This window comes from Sceloporus undulatus, chromosome 3 (genome assembly GCF_019175285.1).
Source record: "Sceloporus undulatus isolate JIND9_A2432 ecotype Alabama chromosome 3, SceUnd_v1.1, whole genome shotgun sequence".
NCBI classification, from domain to species: Eukaryota; Metazoa; Chordata; class Lepidosauria; order Squamata; family Phrynosomatidae; genus Sceloporus; species Sceloporus undulatus.
This window is the reverse complement of record NC_056524.1, coordinates 107,188,651-107,205,839: the sequence shown is the minus strand read 5'-3', so window position 1 is coordinate 107,205,839 and position 17,189 is coordinate 107,188,651. Positions and strand designations below refer to the sequence as shown.

At 40.0% G+C, this 17,189-nt stretch overlaps 1 protein-coding gene across 2 annotated transcripts in view; it reads left to right on the top strand.

The window, feature by feature from the left end:
- MCF2L (MCF.2 cell line derived transforming sequence like) overlaps positions 1 to 17,189 on the top strand; it is a 142,480-nt gene that overhangs the window by 19,548 nt on the left and 105,743 nt on the right. The window contains exon 1 of one of the 2 annotated variants that reach the window (XM_042457229.1): positions 12,204 to 12,488. The exons of the other annotated variant lie outside the window; for it this stretch is intronic. Within the exon in view, the coding sequence (XP_042313163.1) occupies positions 12,410 to 12,488 (79 nt within the window). The 5' untranslated portion in view covers positions 12,204 to 12,409. Of the gene's footprint in view, positions 1 to 12,203; positions 12,489 to 17,189 lie in introns of those variants that run through there. 2 annotated transcript variants of the gene reach the window in all.

The following is a 17,189-nucleotide window of genomic DNA, read 5'->3' as shown; positions in this document are numbered from 1 at the left end:
GCCCAGTAGGTGCCGCTGTTGAATTACAGTGGCATGGCTGATGACAGATAGATGGCTGAGAGTAAGTCACAGTGTCTAAGCAGTGTGTGTGCATGTGTATCACACAAAAAAGCCTGAAGAGTGAATCCTCTCTGTGTTAAAATATTTTTCTTTTTCCATCTAAGTAGCTTAATTTATAAAAATGGGGACACTTGTACATAACAGAGGTAGAATTCATAATAATAACCAGAAAAATAGAAGTAGCCAAGCCTCAGCACTTTTTGAACAATGTTGAGGATTAAAAGATGCCTGCTTAAAGGACCTGGTAGATCTCTTCCAAGTTGGTATGATCCTTGCTTCAAAAAATGCACCCCTCTTTCATAAAACAAGTGATCATTTTGTTTCCAAGGAAATCCATTCACTGCAAATAATCTGTCGTTTAGCACAGTTAACGCCCAAACCCCCCCCCCCCCCCCACATTAATCAAACAGTGGGTAACACATTTATTAAACTTTAGGAAGTGGATATTGTGGAAGAAAGGGGATTGGGATTCTGAAGTAAGCTGCAGAAGAGGTTTGTAATAACCTTCGAGCAAATGTAGATGGAAAAACAAACTTTTGTTAATTGAGAATGTTTGTAATATTCATTTTACAATCTTCATTCCCTCTTTAAAGAAAAAGAAATTGATACTGGTATTGACTATTGAATTATTGGAATTCCTGTATTTTCCTTTTCAGTCAGTTTTTGACAGAATTGCTTATTATCAGTCCATATGCTCTGATGGAAAAGAGACCGATTTTTAACTTGTGTCTGGACAACTTAAATATGTGGGTAATCTACTTATATAGATTGTTCAGAAGGTGGCATTGGACCTAACTTGTTCCATAGGGCTTGTCTACATCATTTAAATACTCCTCATTCGATTTGAATAGACTGCAACCTGGCCACATGTGATAGAATTTGGGCTTTTTGTGGCAGGGGAATTTGCGGTTTTTATTGGAGTGTCCACAAGTATGCACATTATCAAATGTGTGACTGTCCACTTGCATGGATTTGCATGGCTGTTCCATCAGAAGGTGGCATTGGAATTGACCTGTTCATTGGGCTTTTTTGGCAGAGGAAGAGTAAATAAATATGAATTTGCACAGGAAAGTGAAGACAAGTGTTGATGCAAATGTATGAAAATTCACAGCAGTTCACATGATAACATGTACATGTAGACTATCCCTGAATCAGGTGTTTCTTGTTACTGTTCTGTTCTTGACAGAGAGGTGAGGTTTTTCTCCAGCTTTATGACTAGTGGTTTCTTTAAATCTACCATGACAGTGACCATATCAGTGTTTCTTATATGACCTTGCCAGGACTTTAAATATTCATCTCACGATGAGACTCACTCACACAACTACTTTCTTGGATGGCAGCCCAATGGATCTTTTTATCCCAGTGCTGCCACCAATTATGTGAAGGTGATGGCCATTATCCCACCAATTCCTCACTGTCATAATACAAGTGTCTTCTGTATTATAACTCTCTTTAGATGCCAACACTTTGGGTTTCAAATTTCCCCCCAGCTTGGCACCAACTATTCTTTGACAGCCATGCACCCACTATCTTATGAGTTCCAAACCTAAAATACTTTTCTCAATGTTGGTAGCGTTTTTAATATGTCTTTGGAATCACTTCAGACAGCTGCTTGTTGAAACAAAGTAAGAAATGTATTTATTATTGTTATTGTTGTTACTATTATTATACTTTATTTACATAGCACTGTAGATTTATACAGCACTGTACATACAGACAATAAAATTGCTAAAAATGAAACCTGCCAATGGCGTACATTCTACAAAATACATATAAAACAATAGATAGTAATACAAGATACAATTACTGTATATACTCGATTATAAGTTGACCTCATGTATAAGTCGAGGTCAAGTTTTGGAGGTAAAATTATGGATTTTGATATGACCCTTGGATAAGTCGAGGGTAAAACTTAGGGGCATGTAACAAGGATCTAAATGATGAAGAAAGGAAAACAATGCCAAAGAACCTGCAAAATTATGGCAGGCATAACGGGGCAGTGGAGAGCCTGGGCTGGGACAGCAGACCTTGACTACCAGAATGAAGGGTATGAATGGGAATGTGGGGAGAAAGAAGTTCAGATAAATGGGGGGGGGCAGCCCACACAGAACTTTAAAAGTTAACAACAGAAGCTTATACTGAATACGGAAGGGGAAGGAGAGCCAGTGAAGGGATGATAATAAACATATATTTGCAAATCAGGCTGAATATAGTATCTCTTTTAGTGGATGGTGTTCACAATGGATACGTTGTATAAATACTTCCATTAGTTACACAGTTTAACAGTTTCTTTAGTTTGCCTTGGTAATTATTTCTTTATAGCTTTATATATGTTCCCTTACAGACTCTTACAGAACCCTTATTAAACTTCTGTATCTTATAACCCTTCTGGTTACCTGTGACTCGCACAGGGCTCCCACGGACCGCTCTCAGAACGGAACAGAAGGAGCTTGGGATGAGTGGGGGACACATTTTATCACACACACAAGTCCCTCACTCCTTCCGTTCCATTCCCCATCCGTTCCCGAGGAGGAGATTTTTGAGAACTGTTCAAAACAGAAGGAGGGACTCTGTGTACAGTAAAATGCATCCCCCACTCGTTCCATTACCTTCCTGGCTCCTTTGGGATCGTTCTCGTCGCATCCCAGGAGCCCTGTGCGATAAAGTTCACTGTCTCCTGCAGGGCACTACAACAGTATAATTAAGGGCATTCTTCGTCCCTTTCTTGGGTACCTAAAACCCTTTCTAATTGCCCCTCTCAGCAGCCTAACCTAGCCTCAACAGCTCTTCACCCCTCAGGGCACACTAAATATCACCCCCTTTTAAGCCTACTCCTCCCTCTTATATACTCATTCCTGGAAGCAGGCCCCACCTTTTTCTGTCTTCACTCTCATTGGCTAGTGCCAAGGCTCTACTCTGCCTTTTGTCTCCACAATTATATTCTTGCATGATCTATAGACAATTTATAATATGATGTGATAAGGGGATTTACATCTATGTAGATATGTGATTTTAAGAAGATGTATAGCCATGCAAGAGGGAATAGATTACAATTTACAGAAAATGTATAATTGTCCCCTATGTACCTTGGGACTGCACAATTATAGCTCTGTGATTCCACTTTAACAACCATGGTGCCTTCCTATGGAATCCTGGATTTTACTATTTTAGGATGGGTAATTAGTATTCTCCACCAGGGAGGTCTAGTGCATAATGGTTGTTGTTAGCTGCCCTTGAGTCAACTTGACTCATGGTGACCCTTTAGATGAGACATCTCCAAGGCCCTCTGTCCTTCAATGCTCTGCTTAAGACTTTTAGATTCATGCCCATGGCCTCCCTGATTCAGTCTTGCTATCTGGCATGCAGTCTTCCTCTCTTTCTACTACCCTCAACCTTCCCCAGCATTATTGTCTTTTCTAATGAGTCATGCCTTCTCATGATGTGGCTGAAGTATGATGGCCTCAGTTTGAGCATATTGGCTTCTAGGGGTCACCTAGGATCACCAAACTACAAACCCCAAGATTCCAAACGATGCAGTCATGATCATAAAGATGGCGTCGTAGTGCTACATTGTGTAGTGTGAAAGGGTCCCTTTTTATAACCCTTCTTTCTAAGCATGGTCCTTCAATGCTGGCTGAAAATGAAAGAAACTAGGGGCAGGGAGATGTAGTTTGGAAATCTGCAGACACTTGTCTTCCATGCAATCCTTTTGATTCACAAACACACAAATTTCTGTAAATTCATAGCATAACTTTTTCTGAAGTGTTATGCAGGGTTTTGTTTTTTTAAAAAAAATAGGATGATACTGTACAAAGACAAGTTTGTTTGTTGTGTTCCATTTGTAGATTAGTAAATATTTGATTAAGAGGGGAAATGCTGAGTAGAACTTGGTAGGATCAGAGGGAGAAACTGGTGTGGATCTACTGAACCAAAAGAGGAATCTGGCTTAATTTGGCATTGGCTGGCTTTACGCAACCCAACATTGTTTACCTGACAAAACATGGTTTTACTTGAGAGAATGACATGTAAAATAATGACAGGTTGTTAATCCTTTCCATTTACTGGTTGTATTCCTGGTATTAACTGTGGCTTGGTCTTTTCCCCAGTAGATGGGACTTGTACAAAATTCTCCTATATCCAGGTTCAATTTTCTTAGGTGATTAATTGGCTCTTGCAGTGTTAAAACATCCACATGTTTGATGGGCTCATTTATAGAAGTGTGAATAGAGTACCCTAGGAAACAATTTCACTTAAAGAAAGCTAGGTGCAATTTGGGTACTTTACATATAAAATTATATGGATGAATAGATAGATAGAAAATTATTTTCTTTAATATTATCACACCAAAGCTCTTGGTTTTTAAGTTAGGTGTGTACTTACAAAATACTATCTTAATGATAACTGGAAAGGTTGTAGAATAGAAAGAATAGTGTAACTATATCCCATTTTATTATGAAATACTGAGTCAGCTTATTCTCCAAGGGCAAATTCTACTTTTCTTTGATATGTAGTGAAACTGACAAGGTACCAGTAATGTTCTCTTGTTCTGTCCTGAAATGCCTTTAGAATTAATGCCACATTTGACAGTAAAAGATGATCTTTTATTAAAAAGCCATTTACTATATTTGTTGAGATTAGCCTAACTTTCTCTTAAATTAATATTGCATTGCCCTTTACTAATCTCTTTACATCCAATTCATTAGGAGTGTAGATTAAGAGGGCTTTATTTTACCATAGTTAATTTAAAAGTGTATATGGCTCCCGAGAACTTTGTAACCCTTTCACAATCAAACTATTAAACAGTGTTAAACTATTAAAATGAAGTTTATCACCAGATGTCTTCAATTCAGTCTCTTTATCATTCAGTTTTGTTAAAATAAATGAAGTCTTTAAATACTGTGCTTAATGACCGCTTATGCTTTTTCAAGTTTCATTATGTCTGGAGACAGTTCTGGAAAATATCTACCCCCTTCCAATATATCATTATTTATTATTGTGTTCAAGGTCTCGTTCTTTAGAGGCAACACTGTTTTAAGATAATATGCTTATTTTTTGAAAACCTATCACACATAGCTACAGGAATATGATTATTGCACATTGGATCAAAACTAAATCCTTGTTAAGATGCTTGTCATCATTTCTTGAACAAAGGACCAAGATCCCTAGTCCCATCCCTTACGTTATCACTTTCCTCACATGGAAGATGATACATCTGTAAAGAAGGCCTTGTTTGCATGAAAGTTCTCCATGCATGCAAAACCTCTGAAAAATCATCTCTTTGCTAACATGGAAACCCTTCATGTCAACAGGAACAGGAACTCTTCAGATATGTTGTTTTTCACACAAGGGCAGTGATGACAGAGGGTGCTCTGTAGATGACGAGCAGAACATGGATACTAAATTCTCCCCTGTATCCAAGTTCAAGAAAGCATGGTGAGTCTGGGGTTTTAATTATGTTCTAGGACATCTTGAGATTCTAAGGTATTCACCTCAGTTTTCTTAATTGGATTATCAGCAATAAAGAGAGCATGGAATACTGTATCCAGTTCTGGGCACCACAATTCAAAAAAGATGTTGATAAACTGGAGCGTGTCCAAAGGAGGGCAGCTAAAATTGTGAAGGGTCTGGAAACCATGTCCTATGAGGAACGCCTTAGGGAGCTGGGGATGTCTCACAAGACCACAGTTCCCAGAATTCCCTAGCATTGATCCAGGGTAGTTCAAGCAGTCTCAAACTGGATTATTTCTGCAGTGTGTTTTGAACCTAGATTGCACCTATGCTGAACATTAGATAATACCCAAATATGTTTGGACAGTGTTCTACCACAAAATCTTAAGGCTTACATTACAAATTAGCAAAGTAAGGGGCAGTACAGACTGGCACTTTGTGCCAGCCTGATTGCATACTAGGGCTGAATCAGGGCTGAACGTTTACATACTCAAAGCCCTATGTGCCATTATGGCATGTGTCAATCCACATAAGGCACACCATTATGATGCAAGGGTGGTGCAGTGCCTAAACGGCGCTGACCGGAAGGGAAGTCATCATGGCACGCGAGCTCCACTATGGCACTCCTTCCAGGAAGCTGCTTACAGAAGCTTCTTTTTGCTCCTGAGAGGGAACGGATCGTTGCCACGGCGTGTCTGCGGCAATGATCCAGGGCTAAAAGAGGCAGCATTTGGCCACCCATCTGTTGAGCCCCTAAGTGACCTCAAATTACAAATTAGCAAACTAAGTGATGGAGAAATTTTTTGAAAATGTGAATTTTTATATCTTAAAATGCAACTGCAGTTGCCTTTCCAAATTCACTAATTTAGATATGTCAGTTTAAACGCGCTTTTATCAATCTGCTGATAAAGAAGGGGAAAGAAGGCAAACAAAGTCAATAATGAAGAGCTGTTGGTGAAGTCACACAGAAAAAAATCTTCAAAGATTTTTTCATAAAATTGAAAAACAAGGAATAATCAATGATCAATTCAACAATAGTCTTTCAACTCTTTTAATATAATTTCCTGTTACAAGTTGAGCAAATTAGTTTGCTTTTGATAATGCTTTTATTGATGACTAGTAAAAGCACCCAGCTTTACAATGGCTTTATATTCCTCAGTCATACCCAACTAGAGTACTCTCTCTTTTCCCCTCTACTTTCTCTTTTCCCTGCCCCCTCCCCTTTGGTTGGTCTTTCTTTGCCTCCACTCCAATCCTGAAGATGATATTGCAGGCTACAGACAAATTTTATTTCACTATAATTATTCATAGAATCAGAGATTCTATGGAAAAGATTACAAGGGCCATCCAGTCCAGCTCCCTGTCATGCAGGAATACAGCGTATAGGTACTTCCATTAACAAAGTAGATGTGTTCCTGGGCATTGCTTCTTTAACAGAAACTTTGTTACCAAAGGCTGAAATACAGTTGGCCCTTATTATGTGTTGGGGTTTTGTTCCAGGACTCCCCCATGGATATAAAAATCTATGAATGCTCGAGGTTTGCTTTTTGGAGTGTGTGTGTGTGTGTGTGTTTGATATTTTGAAACTGTGGGTGCTCAGTAAGTGATTCTGGAGGCATCCTACCTTACCTGTGGTACATAGGCACACACAGCTGCACTAAGATCACCTAGAGTAGACTCCCATTCTTTCCTAAATCAAGCTTTATTGCACTGTTTATTGTGGGCACACTGCTACAACTCAACATGAAAGTCTCTGTCTTCACTCACCATCCTCTAAATGCTAATGGTGAAAAAAAAATACACCTTCCACCTAGACAAAAGGAAAAATGGGGCTGGGCTCTAAGGACCATCTTTGTCAGAGGCTTTGTTAACTGAGGTAAACCTGGTTGTTGTTGTTGTTGTTGTTGTGTACCTTCATGTCATTTTCCACTTACAGTGACCCTAACAAAAACCTGTCATGGGGTTTTCTTGGCAAGATTTGTTCAGAGGAGGTTTGCCCTTGCCTTCCTCTGAGGCTAAGAGTATGTGACCTGCCTGTATCCCTTTTAAAAACTAAAAAACTGAAGACCACACTTCTGGAGACCCTTTAGTATCAGTGCATGATTTTCGTTTAAATTTAATGGCCTTGTGGCTATGGTAGAGACCAGGCTTAACAAGCCCTCATTATCTTTTATTATTTTGGATGATTTCCCAATGAATTATGACACAGGACGATACTGTATTGTGATGTGGAACAGCAGCTGGCAAATAAACATTGCTTATGTACATTAGTTCAGTACAGTGGTCAATGTACTTACTTTGCAATTTGAGATTCATTGTTCTAACTAGATGCTTGTCTGTTTCTGACAGCAGAAAATGATAATACTGCTGATGTTTTAGTGATACTGTTTTATTTTTATGTCTTTTTTACTTTCTTAGGGAGTCTGCTTCACTAGCTCCCCTGCAATCGGGTCTGAGAATTGAAAAATGGTGGATCATAATTGTAGTTGCCTCTTGGGTTGTGATCCAAGGAGGCCTACTTGTAAATGCTAGATGTGTTGAAATCATCACTTCATTTTTTGACAAGTCTTTTGGAGAGTAAAAAGCAAGACTTGAATACCAAGTAAAATTCTGTTCTCTTGTCTTGTTACTAAATCAGATTAATTATTTTAAAAGTGAAAATTTGTGAAGGATTGGGAGCAAAGGCTTGATCAGAGGCAGCTTGTCTCATGAGGGTGAATATTTAAAAACTGGAAAAGATTATGAACAATTGTAAAAAGAAAAGAAAAAGAAGGATAAAGCAATTTGTTGCTACCACTCAGCAGTACCTAGTTAAAACTACAACATTACATAACCATATTTTGTGAAGACGTGAATCTCCCAGAATTTTTCTCATTGGATTTACAACATTAGACGAGTTGGGGGGGGACCTAAAACCTCATCAGATGATTACTACATAAATATACCTCTAAGCTCATAGGATAAATACTTAATCCTATAATATGAATACTTAATCTATATTAAGTCTTAAACTACTGTATAAATACTTAATCATATTTTCCAACTACTTGCAACCAAACATTTAGAAGGAAACAGCCACTTAATATTTGCTCCCCAATATTTATTTTTCAGTTCTACCACCACTTCCACTTCTCTTGCCCCTCTCTGATCTTGCAAGGCTTGCTTTCTCTCTTTTATACCCCCAAAATAAAACTTCCTCTGCAAATCACTCTGAGGTCTTCAACTTGCCTGTTGCTTCATCAAGATTCACTGCCAGCTTGTATCCTGACACACTGATTGCCAAATACAAAAGCACCATCATTGCACTGCAGCCATATCCTTCTAAATTCCACTAGTATCAGAAACTAAGATGAGAAATAGGTAACAACAGGCATTCTCCATCTTTGCCTGCTTGTTTTATGGCACTGACTGTGCATTTGAGGTTGGCCCTCCCATTAGGCAAAATGAGATGTCTGCTTCAGGTGGACTATTCCTTTGTGTGAGAGCAGAGTAATATGTTCTAGACTACCTTGAGCTAGTCTTCTGTCTTACGTTAGTCTTCTGTCCTCAGCTGATGAAGGCTGTTGAAAGAAGATTCAGTGGCAAGACCAATTGGCTTTTGTATCTGAAATGGGAGGTGCATCATCTTGTGTTTTATCTCTGGCCAACTGTGCACCAGGTCCATGTAACTTTGAAGATTAAAACTTGATTGTATTTCAGCTCAGCTTGCTGTTCTAATGGGGAAAATTTACATTTCCCCCCACTTTGGAATAAATAATGATCCCCAGCTATTTTTAGTTCTCATCTTTAAAATAAGTGTGAGAACACTTATTTTAATCAACATACAGTTTGCAGTCAATTCATAATGAGGTGATTTAACGTATAATATCTTACCTAGAGAGATGTATTGAAAAGAAAAGAGAGTGTACACACTAATTTTGGCCAAAGAGACAGCAAAATGATTTTCATATATGACAGTGCATATGTTATTTCTTACCATATGTGTGAAGTGGTCCTAATACTGTACTACTCTGAAGGCTTAATAAGATTCTAGGTTTGCAAAGTTAAATGCAGCTGAATCTGAAGCTTGTCATCACTCTCGTCTGTGGAGTGCCACAGAAACACCAGTAAGGAAACTAGTAAGATGCTTCATGGCCTTGACCACACAGCTTCATCCTATGTGAGTTAAATGAGTTAGGGAGCGCTGATGGCACAGTGCTTAAATGCCAGTACTGCAGCCACAAGTTTGTTTATTCAATCCCAAGGCTCCAAGGTTGACTCAGCCTTCCATCCTTTCGTAGGATGGTAAAATGAGTACCCAGCTTGTTGGGAGAAATTAGTTAACAGATTGTAAATTGCTTAGAGAGTGTTGAGTTGGAATCATAGAATCATAGAGTTGGAAGAGACCATAAGGGCCATCCAGTCCAACCCCCCTGCCATGCAGGAAATCACAATCAAAGTACTCCTGACAGATGGCCATCCAGCTCTGTTTAGAGACCTCCAAAGAAGGAGACCCCACCACACTTTGAGGGAGTGTGTTCCACTGTCTAACAGCTCTTACTGTCAAGAAGTTCCTCCTAAGGTTGAGTTGGAATCTCTTTTCCTGTAGCTTGCATCCATTGTTCCATGTTCTAATCTCTGGAGCAGCAGAAAACAAGCTTGCTCCATCCTCAATGTGATACCCCTTCAAATACATAAACAGGGCTGTCACATCACCCCTTAACCATCTCTTCCCCCGGCTAAACATACCCAGCTCCCCAGGTCTTTCTTCATAAGTCATAATTTCCAGATCCTTCCCCGTTTTAGTGACCCTCCTTTAGACATTCACCAATTTGTCAACATCTCTTTTGAATTGTGGTGCCCAGAATTGTACACAGTATTCCAGGTGAGGCCTGACCAAAGCAGAACACAGTGGTACTGTTATTTCCTTTGATCTTTAGTCAATATACTTCTGTTGATGCAGCCTAACATCGCATTGGCCTTTTTAGCTGCAGTAGACTCAACTTGTGGTATACTAGGACTCCTAAATCCCTTTCACACCTAATCTCGTTAAGCTAAGTGTCCCCCATCCTATATCTAAGCATTTCATTTTTCCACCCTAAGTGCAGTACCTTACATTTCTCCCTGTTGAAATTTATTTTGTTAGCTTTGGCCCAGCTTTCCAATATATTCAGGTCTTCTTCAATTTTGATCCTCCCCTCTGGGGTATTAGCAACTCCTCCTAATTTGGTATCATCTGCAAATTTGATAAGCATGCCTTCTATTTCTTCATCCAAATCATTGATAGAGATGTTGGATAGCACTGGGCCTAGGAGAGAACCCTGTGCTACCTCACTGGTCATTTCTTTCCGGGATGAAGAGGAGCCATTGCTTAGCACCCTTTGGGTTCAGCTGGTTACAATCTATGTAACAGTTTTCCACTGATAAGCAGTATAGAAATGTATATGCCATTCTGTTGTTGCATTTGTGGGACACAAGGAAGTAATAAAGAACAATCTATAAATGAACTATCCAAGCATCATTCAGTTCTACTTTGCCTTTGAACTTACTAGCTAAATGTTTCAGAATCTCATTCAACACAACCAGTCTAGTTTTCTGTCCTAGTAGGTATTACTAGGTGTAGGCCCATATCTGCTCACCTACCACAGAGCCAATCAGGCTGCAGTCTCTGTCTTGAGATTGAGTTTAACTGCAAAACTTTATGACTGCAACACCTGGCCTAATTTTTGGACCTTTCTGTTTCTTCTCCTTTTTTTCTTTTTCTTTTTGGTACTACCTAGACAGTGAAGGTTTTCCCACTTTTCTGTCCTTCTGATTGGTCCTAATAAACATATTGTATATATGTGGATTTTACTGTTGTTATTTCTAATGGATCATCAAGGCTACTGTTTTGTTTTTAATTAACTCATGTAAGCCACATGGTGTAGTGGTTTTGGTGTTGGATTGGACTCTGGAGATCAGGGTTTGAATCCCCCCCTCTTGATCAGGGGAACTCACTTGGTGGCCTTAGGCAAGTCACACTCTCTCAGCCTCAGAGGAAAGCAATGGCAAAAAGAAAAAGAAAACCCTGAACAGATCTTGCCAAGAAAACCCAAGTAGGAAACAACTTGAGAGCACACAATAACAACAATAAAGTGAACTTCATCCAGCCCTTTAGCTGGGGGCCTGCACTGAAAGGCTGAGAGTATATAGACGAATGTGTAAATTACTTTGGTAATTGGATTTCTGTTCTGTTTTTGTTTGTTTAAAAAGTGTGAGCAGATATTTTAAAATGGGTACTATCTTTACAAGGCTTGCCTGCATGCTTCACTTGAGCAGAACTGTATAGCCTCTGGGTTTACAGTGAACCTAAAATGATGTAAGTCTGTAGTGATGTTAAATTTGATTAAGAAGAGGTCTGCATGCCTTTGCTTTCAGAACGAAGATGCTCTTTTCATTGGGATCTGCATTGGCTTTCTTCTCTCTCTCTTTCCAAGGGAAAGTCAGGCAGCACCAGCATGTTTCTGATGCTGAAGTGCAGCAGCCCTGGGATGTGCCAGCTTTAATCTTCCAGAGAGAAGAGAATTGGCTAACAAAAGCTTTGCAATAATTCTGCCATCTAGTAACAAACCAGCAGCGGCAGAGAAGCACTTCCCAGAGGAGGGGAGAACTTTTTAAAGTGATATTGATGTAATTATCATTCATGACTCTGTTTCTCTCTCTCTCTCTTTCTGAAGAGCCTCCTCCTGCCAGTGTATTGCAGAGGAAAAAAGGAGCCTGACTTTACACCTCTTTCTGAGCTAGTATTAGGAGAATCTCTCGTGGAGTAGTAATTGAAATGCAGTGTGGTTTGTCAAACGGTGCTAGAGGTTCCCCACCTCCACCTTCAGGACGGATGATGGGAGGAATGCTTCCCAAGGGTCATCTTTGTTAATGCTCGAGGATGAACTGTTGGCTAAAAACGGAAGAAATGGCTTTAGAAGAGCTGGTGTGGAGATTGTATGCTATTTCCCAGCATACTGGTAGGAGGAGCTGCTAGACTAAAAAATTATAAAAAGAAAAGTGCTTTGTGTATTTGACACTTGGCGTTTGCCTGTGTGTGTGTGTAATTTTTCAGTTGTAATTGGGGTGATTATTTAATTGTATTGTATTGTACTGTATTGGTGGGAAGGGTGATTGTTAATTGATCCTAGAACCCTTATACTGCTTTTTATAGGCTTTGTTTGTAGAAATCAATGGAGGTCTGTGTATAAGGATTTAATAAGCATTTGTTCATATATGGTTTACAGTTCATATCAATCTGTAAAAATCAAAGGCATGTTCCCCCCTCCTCCCTGGTTGCTTTCTAAAAAATCTGAAATTATTCAACAGAGATATGGCTGCAGGCTAATTTTAGGATGCCTCCAGGCTAGTGTTCTAAATGGCAAAGGATATTTCAATCTGTCAGTAAAGAAGGTGTGAAGACTTTGTCTAATCAGAAATTCCTTCAGTTTTTGAAAACCTGAAAAGATTTATTTCCATATTTTTAATTAAGAAACATTATTTAATTATCGGTATAGTGTATAGTTCCTGTTGCATTACAAAGAACTTCATGAGTTTCAATCATGAAGCCATAAAATTTGAAGATATTGCATGTGTAATGCATGCAATTCCTAATGATAGGTATGATGGTTTCAAGCTGTATCTCATTTGATGGTAACATTTTGGGCTTCTGTCTCAAGGGTTTGTTTCAGTAAATGTGATAATCGTGCTGCTTGCTATCACCCAGAAAAAAGGCTAAATGCAGTATAGATTTTTCTGTACTAAATTCTCCTTTTCTGTGTGGCTCTCAAAGCAGTGATACTCCCAAAGCCTTCTACCTATATGCCCTAAATGGGAAAGGGTGGGGATTTAATAACATGCTGCTGCATGCTATTCTGTGCTATACATATTGCCATAATTCCAGACTGTCCTTTTTAAAAAAAAAAATCAAATATTTAGTATAATTAATAAAAATGACTGGTGTTTAGAGCTGCTGTGATTAATATTAAGGGTTCACTTAGAATGGGAAAATGGCTGTTCATCTGTTAGTTTTTTTAATCTCTTGCACCTGTCTCTTACTATGGTTGCTGCTTGCTTGGTTAATTTGTTAGTTTTCCTTAACCAAAAAAATAAAATAAAAATGTTTTAAATTATTGCAAGCTACTCTCAGTCTTGCATGCTCAATTGGAATATATAAATCTTTCTAATAAAAAATTTAAGTAAGCCTAATACTAGTTCTTTGTGTTTCACCTCTTGCTGAAAGGCTTGTGCAATTTTCAGAAATACTGAAGACTCAGGTGGAGTTGCCTATATCTTAGTGGGTATATAAGAAGTGGAGATGAACACTGAAACCATCTGTGACTTTCAGTGCCTAGCAAATCATATGTTATTCTTTCTGTCACAACCAATGTTGTTTTAAGTTCCTTTTGTACAATGTTGTGTGAAATATGAATTTTGCTTGTATTTTGAAATACTTGGCTTCCATATTTCCTAGAGATTACTGTGAGCTAGACACTTCACGGAATTGGTTGAAAACCATGCTTCTGTTCCAGTAAAGCATTTAATAGCAAATAGGAATAGATCTAAGGACAAAGTCAAGGTCAAACAATTTTTCTTTTGCCCACACATAACCTGATACATGAAGATGTATGTAAGAATAGCAAAGGGCATAGATTCCGGATACCTTCAACTCCTTTGTAACAAGACAACAATTGGTAATTTGATGTATTCATATACATTTCAGAAACACACATTTCCTAAAAATTTCTAATAGTGGCAGTTTTGCAAAACTGGTTACCTTTTACCAAGAAAAACACTCTATGTGTGTCTGTATACAGTATGTGTTAAGCTTGCAGTTTGGATTTAATTCCAAATATATGCATATGGAATTTAAGCCTTCATTTCGGTGAAAGTATAGGTAGTGAACAGAATATTGCACTTTGATGAGGGCCACACACATCCAAATCCACACTTCACTTTGAAGGTCATTTAGTAACCTTGAGCCAGTCATTTTGCTTCTCTTATCCAAAGATAATTTTGCTGTAAGGAGGACAGAGGAAATAAGAACAATCTACAACTACAGTACCTTCACTCATGTCCTCCCCATGTGGACAGGAAAAACCTGAAGGGTATTAGAACTTCTTCATTTCTTAGATTGTACTCCACAGGCAAGTTTACTCTTATCTATTTATTGTTTGTATGTACAGCGCTGTGCAAATCTACAGCATTAAATAAATAAATAATAACTTGGTCAGTTGAATATCTTACCCTGTTCCATGGAAGCAAGGATACTGGATTATCAGCATTCCTGGTCTTTTGGAACAGTGTAGGTGTGTTGAGAACCAGCATGGGACATTATCAGACAAGGGAAATTGGAAGTATAATCCAATGGCAATCTGAACGCAATCATGGGGTTTAATGTTATTGTGTGATAGACTACCACACGCAATTTCGGGCAATGGGAAGTCAGTCTGAACACAATCATGGGGTTTCATGTTATTGCGTGAGAGGTGATCACACGCAATTTCAGACAATGGCAAGCTATTTTGGGGCAATGGGAAGTCAGTTCAAATGCAATTTGAATTCATGTAAATTTGCTGAACTAGCGAGTTCATGTGAATGTGTTCTGGTCCCACTTTCTTTTCATTTGCAATTAAGAGAAATTCCTCCCGTGTGATAAACTCTATGGTGAAGTGATTTGAGTGTTGGACTACAACTCTGGAGACCAGTATTCAGTTCCCAGCTCAGCCATGGAAACCACTAGCGTTTTAGCCTAGGGGAAGGCAGTGGCAAACTTCGTCTGAACAAATTTTGCAACCCCTCCCCCCAAAAAATGATAGGGTTGCCATAAGTAGGAAACAACTGCAAGGCACACAACACATGCAGATGTGTCCAACAGTTTATACTGGTCCTGTCAAAATTCATCAAACAAAGAAAAAGTGAAAGTAGGCTAGGCAGGACTCTACCATATGACACTCATCTCCCTCCATGCTTTCATCTAAGACCTCTCTAGCAAATGCCCAAAAAGACCTTATCAGTCTGTCCAGTCAAACTAACCACATGAGCAACTATATTTCTTCTTTGGATGGAAAACTAAAGTTAGCATGGTGTACTGGTATGGCTGCTGGGGCTAAAACTCTGGGAGGCACCAGGGTTTGACTCAGCCATGGAAACTAAGTGGGTGATCATGGACAAGTCACGTTCTCTCAGTATTAGTACTTGATCACACGAGGAAAATTGGAAGGTTAAAGTGGGGGCAATGCAGGGTCATCCAGAGTATTAGGGACAACTTCGCAGCTGGTTATCACATGACGCTGCATGCAATTGGGACAGAATCCAGAGAGAATGTGAGGGGAATCAAGAAATGAGCAAATTTGCAAAACTACCGGATTTACATGTCCATTTTGCTTGCAAATTCACTCCCTTCATGTAATGCCAGCCATGTGGAAAACAAGCCCCCAGATGACTCTAGTTTCCCAGATTTCCCAGCATCCCTTGCTGTGCCAGGGAGAAGGAGAAGGCTTTTTTCTTAAGGAATACACACACACTCCCCCGGAAGCTCCCTCCCTCCCCCGCTGCCTTCCTCCCCCTCCTGGAGCGAAAGGCTCTCCGCCTCTTCTCTTTCCTCTGCTGGCTCTCTGGTAAGCCGGCCTGGGGCCTCGGAAGAGTTCATCCCCACCGCCCTCCTCCTCATTCCAGTTGAGAGAGAGTTCCCAGAGGGCAGGAAAGGAAGAGGAGGAAGTAGAGATGGACTCCCCCAGCGTGGCTGCTCACCTGCTCCTCCAGGGCCCTCTTCCTTCACCGGGGCCAAGGCAAGCTCCAGGAGGAGGAGGAAGGAGTGGTGAAGAAGCTCCTCCCTTCCTTCCTCCATCCCTGCCACCTTCCTCCTCCTTCTGGCCCCTTTGAAGGAAGAGACCCCAGAGGAGCGGGCAAGCAGCTGCGTTGGAGGAGTCCATCCCCACCTCCTCCTCCTCTTCCTTTCCCAGCCTCTGGGAACACTCTCCCAGCTAGGAGGAGGAGGAGGTGGCGCCAGAGGGGGGCTCAGGAGCAAAGAGGAGGAGGAGGAGGAGGAAGGCAGCGGGGATGGACTCCTCTGAGGCCCCAGGCTGGCTTGCCAAAGAGCCAGCAGGGGAAGGAGGAAAGGCAGAGAGACAAGCGCGACAGTCACACTCTCTCAGCCAAGCCGGAGGGAGGAGGAAGAGACAGAGGAGGGCCCAGGAGCATTCTGGCAAGGCTCCCCACCGCTATCCCCAACAAGATAGCCACCCTCCTCTCCCTGGAACATGTGGGAGGGGTGCACTTGTGGAAATGACAGTTCAGAACATGCACAGAAAAAGTATTTCTATGCTAGCAAAGGAGATTTGTTTGTCTCCTTTTGATACCAAAATTTGCATTGGACCCATTTTGATGTGTCTTTAACTCCTTGTTGTGCTCTGTGTGTGATAACCATTAGCAAATGGGCTTGCTTTTGTAGGATGACAGCACTTTAACCATTTTTGGGATGAAAGCACATATATTCCTGTGTGAAAAAGGCCTTAGAGGAAGGAAATGGCAATGCCCTCTCTGAACAAATCTTGCCAAGAAAACCCTGTGATAGGTTCATCTTAGCATCATCAAAAGCCAGAAATTACTTGAAGGTACACAACAAAAACAATAACAAACATATACCTGCAGTTAAGATTTAACAAATCTTGCCAAGAAAA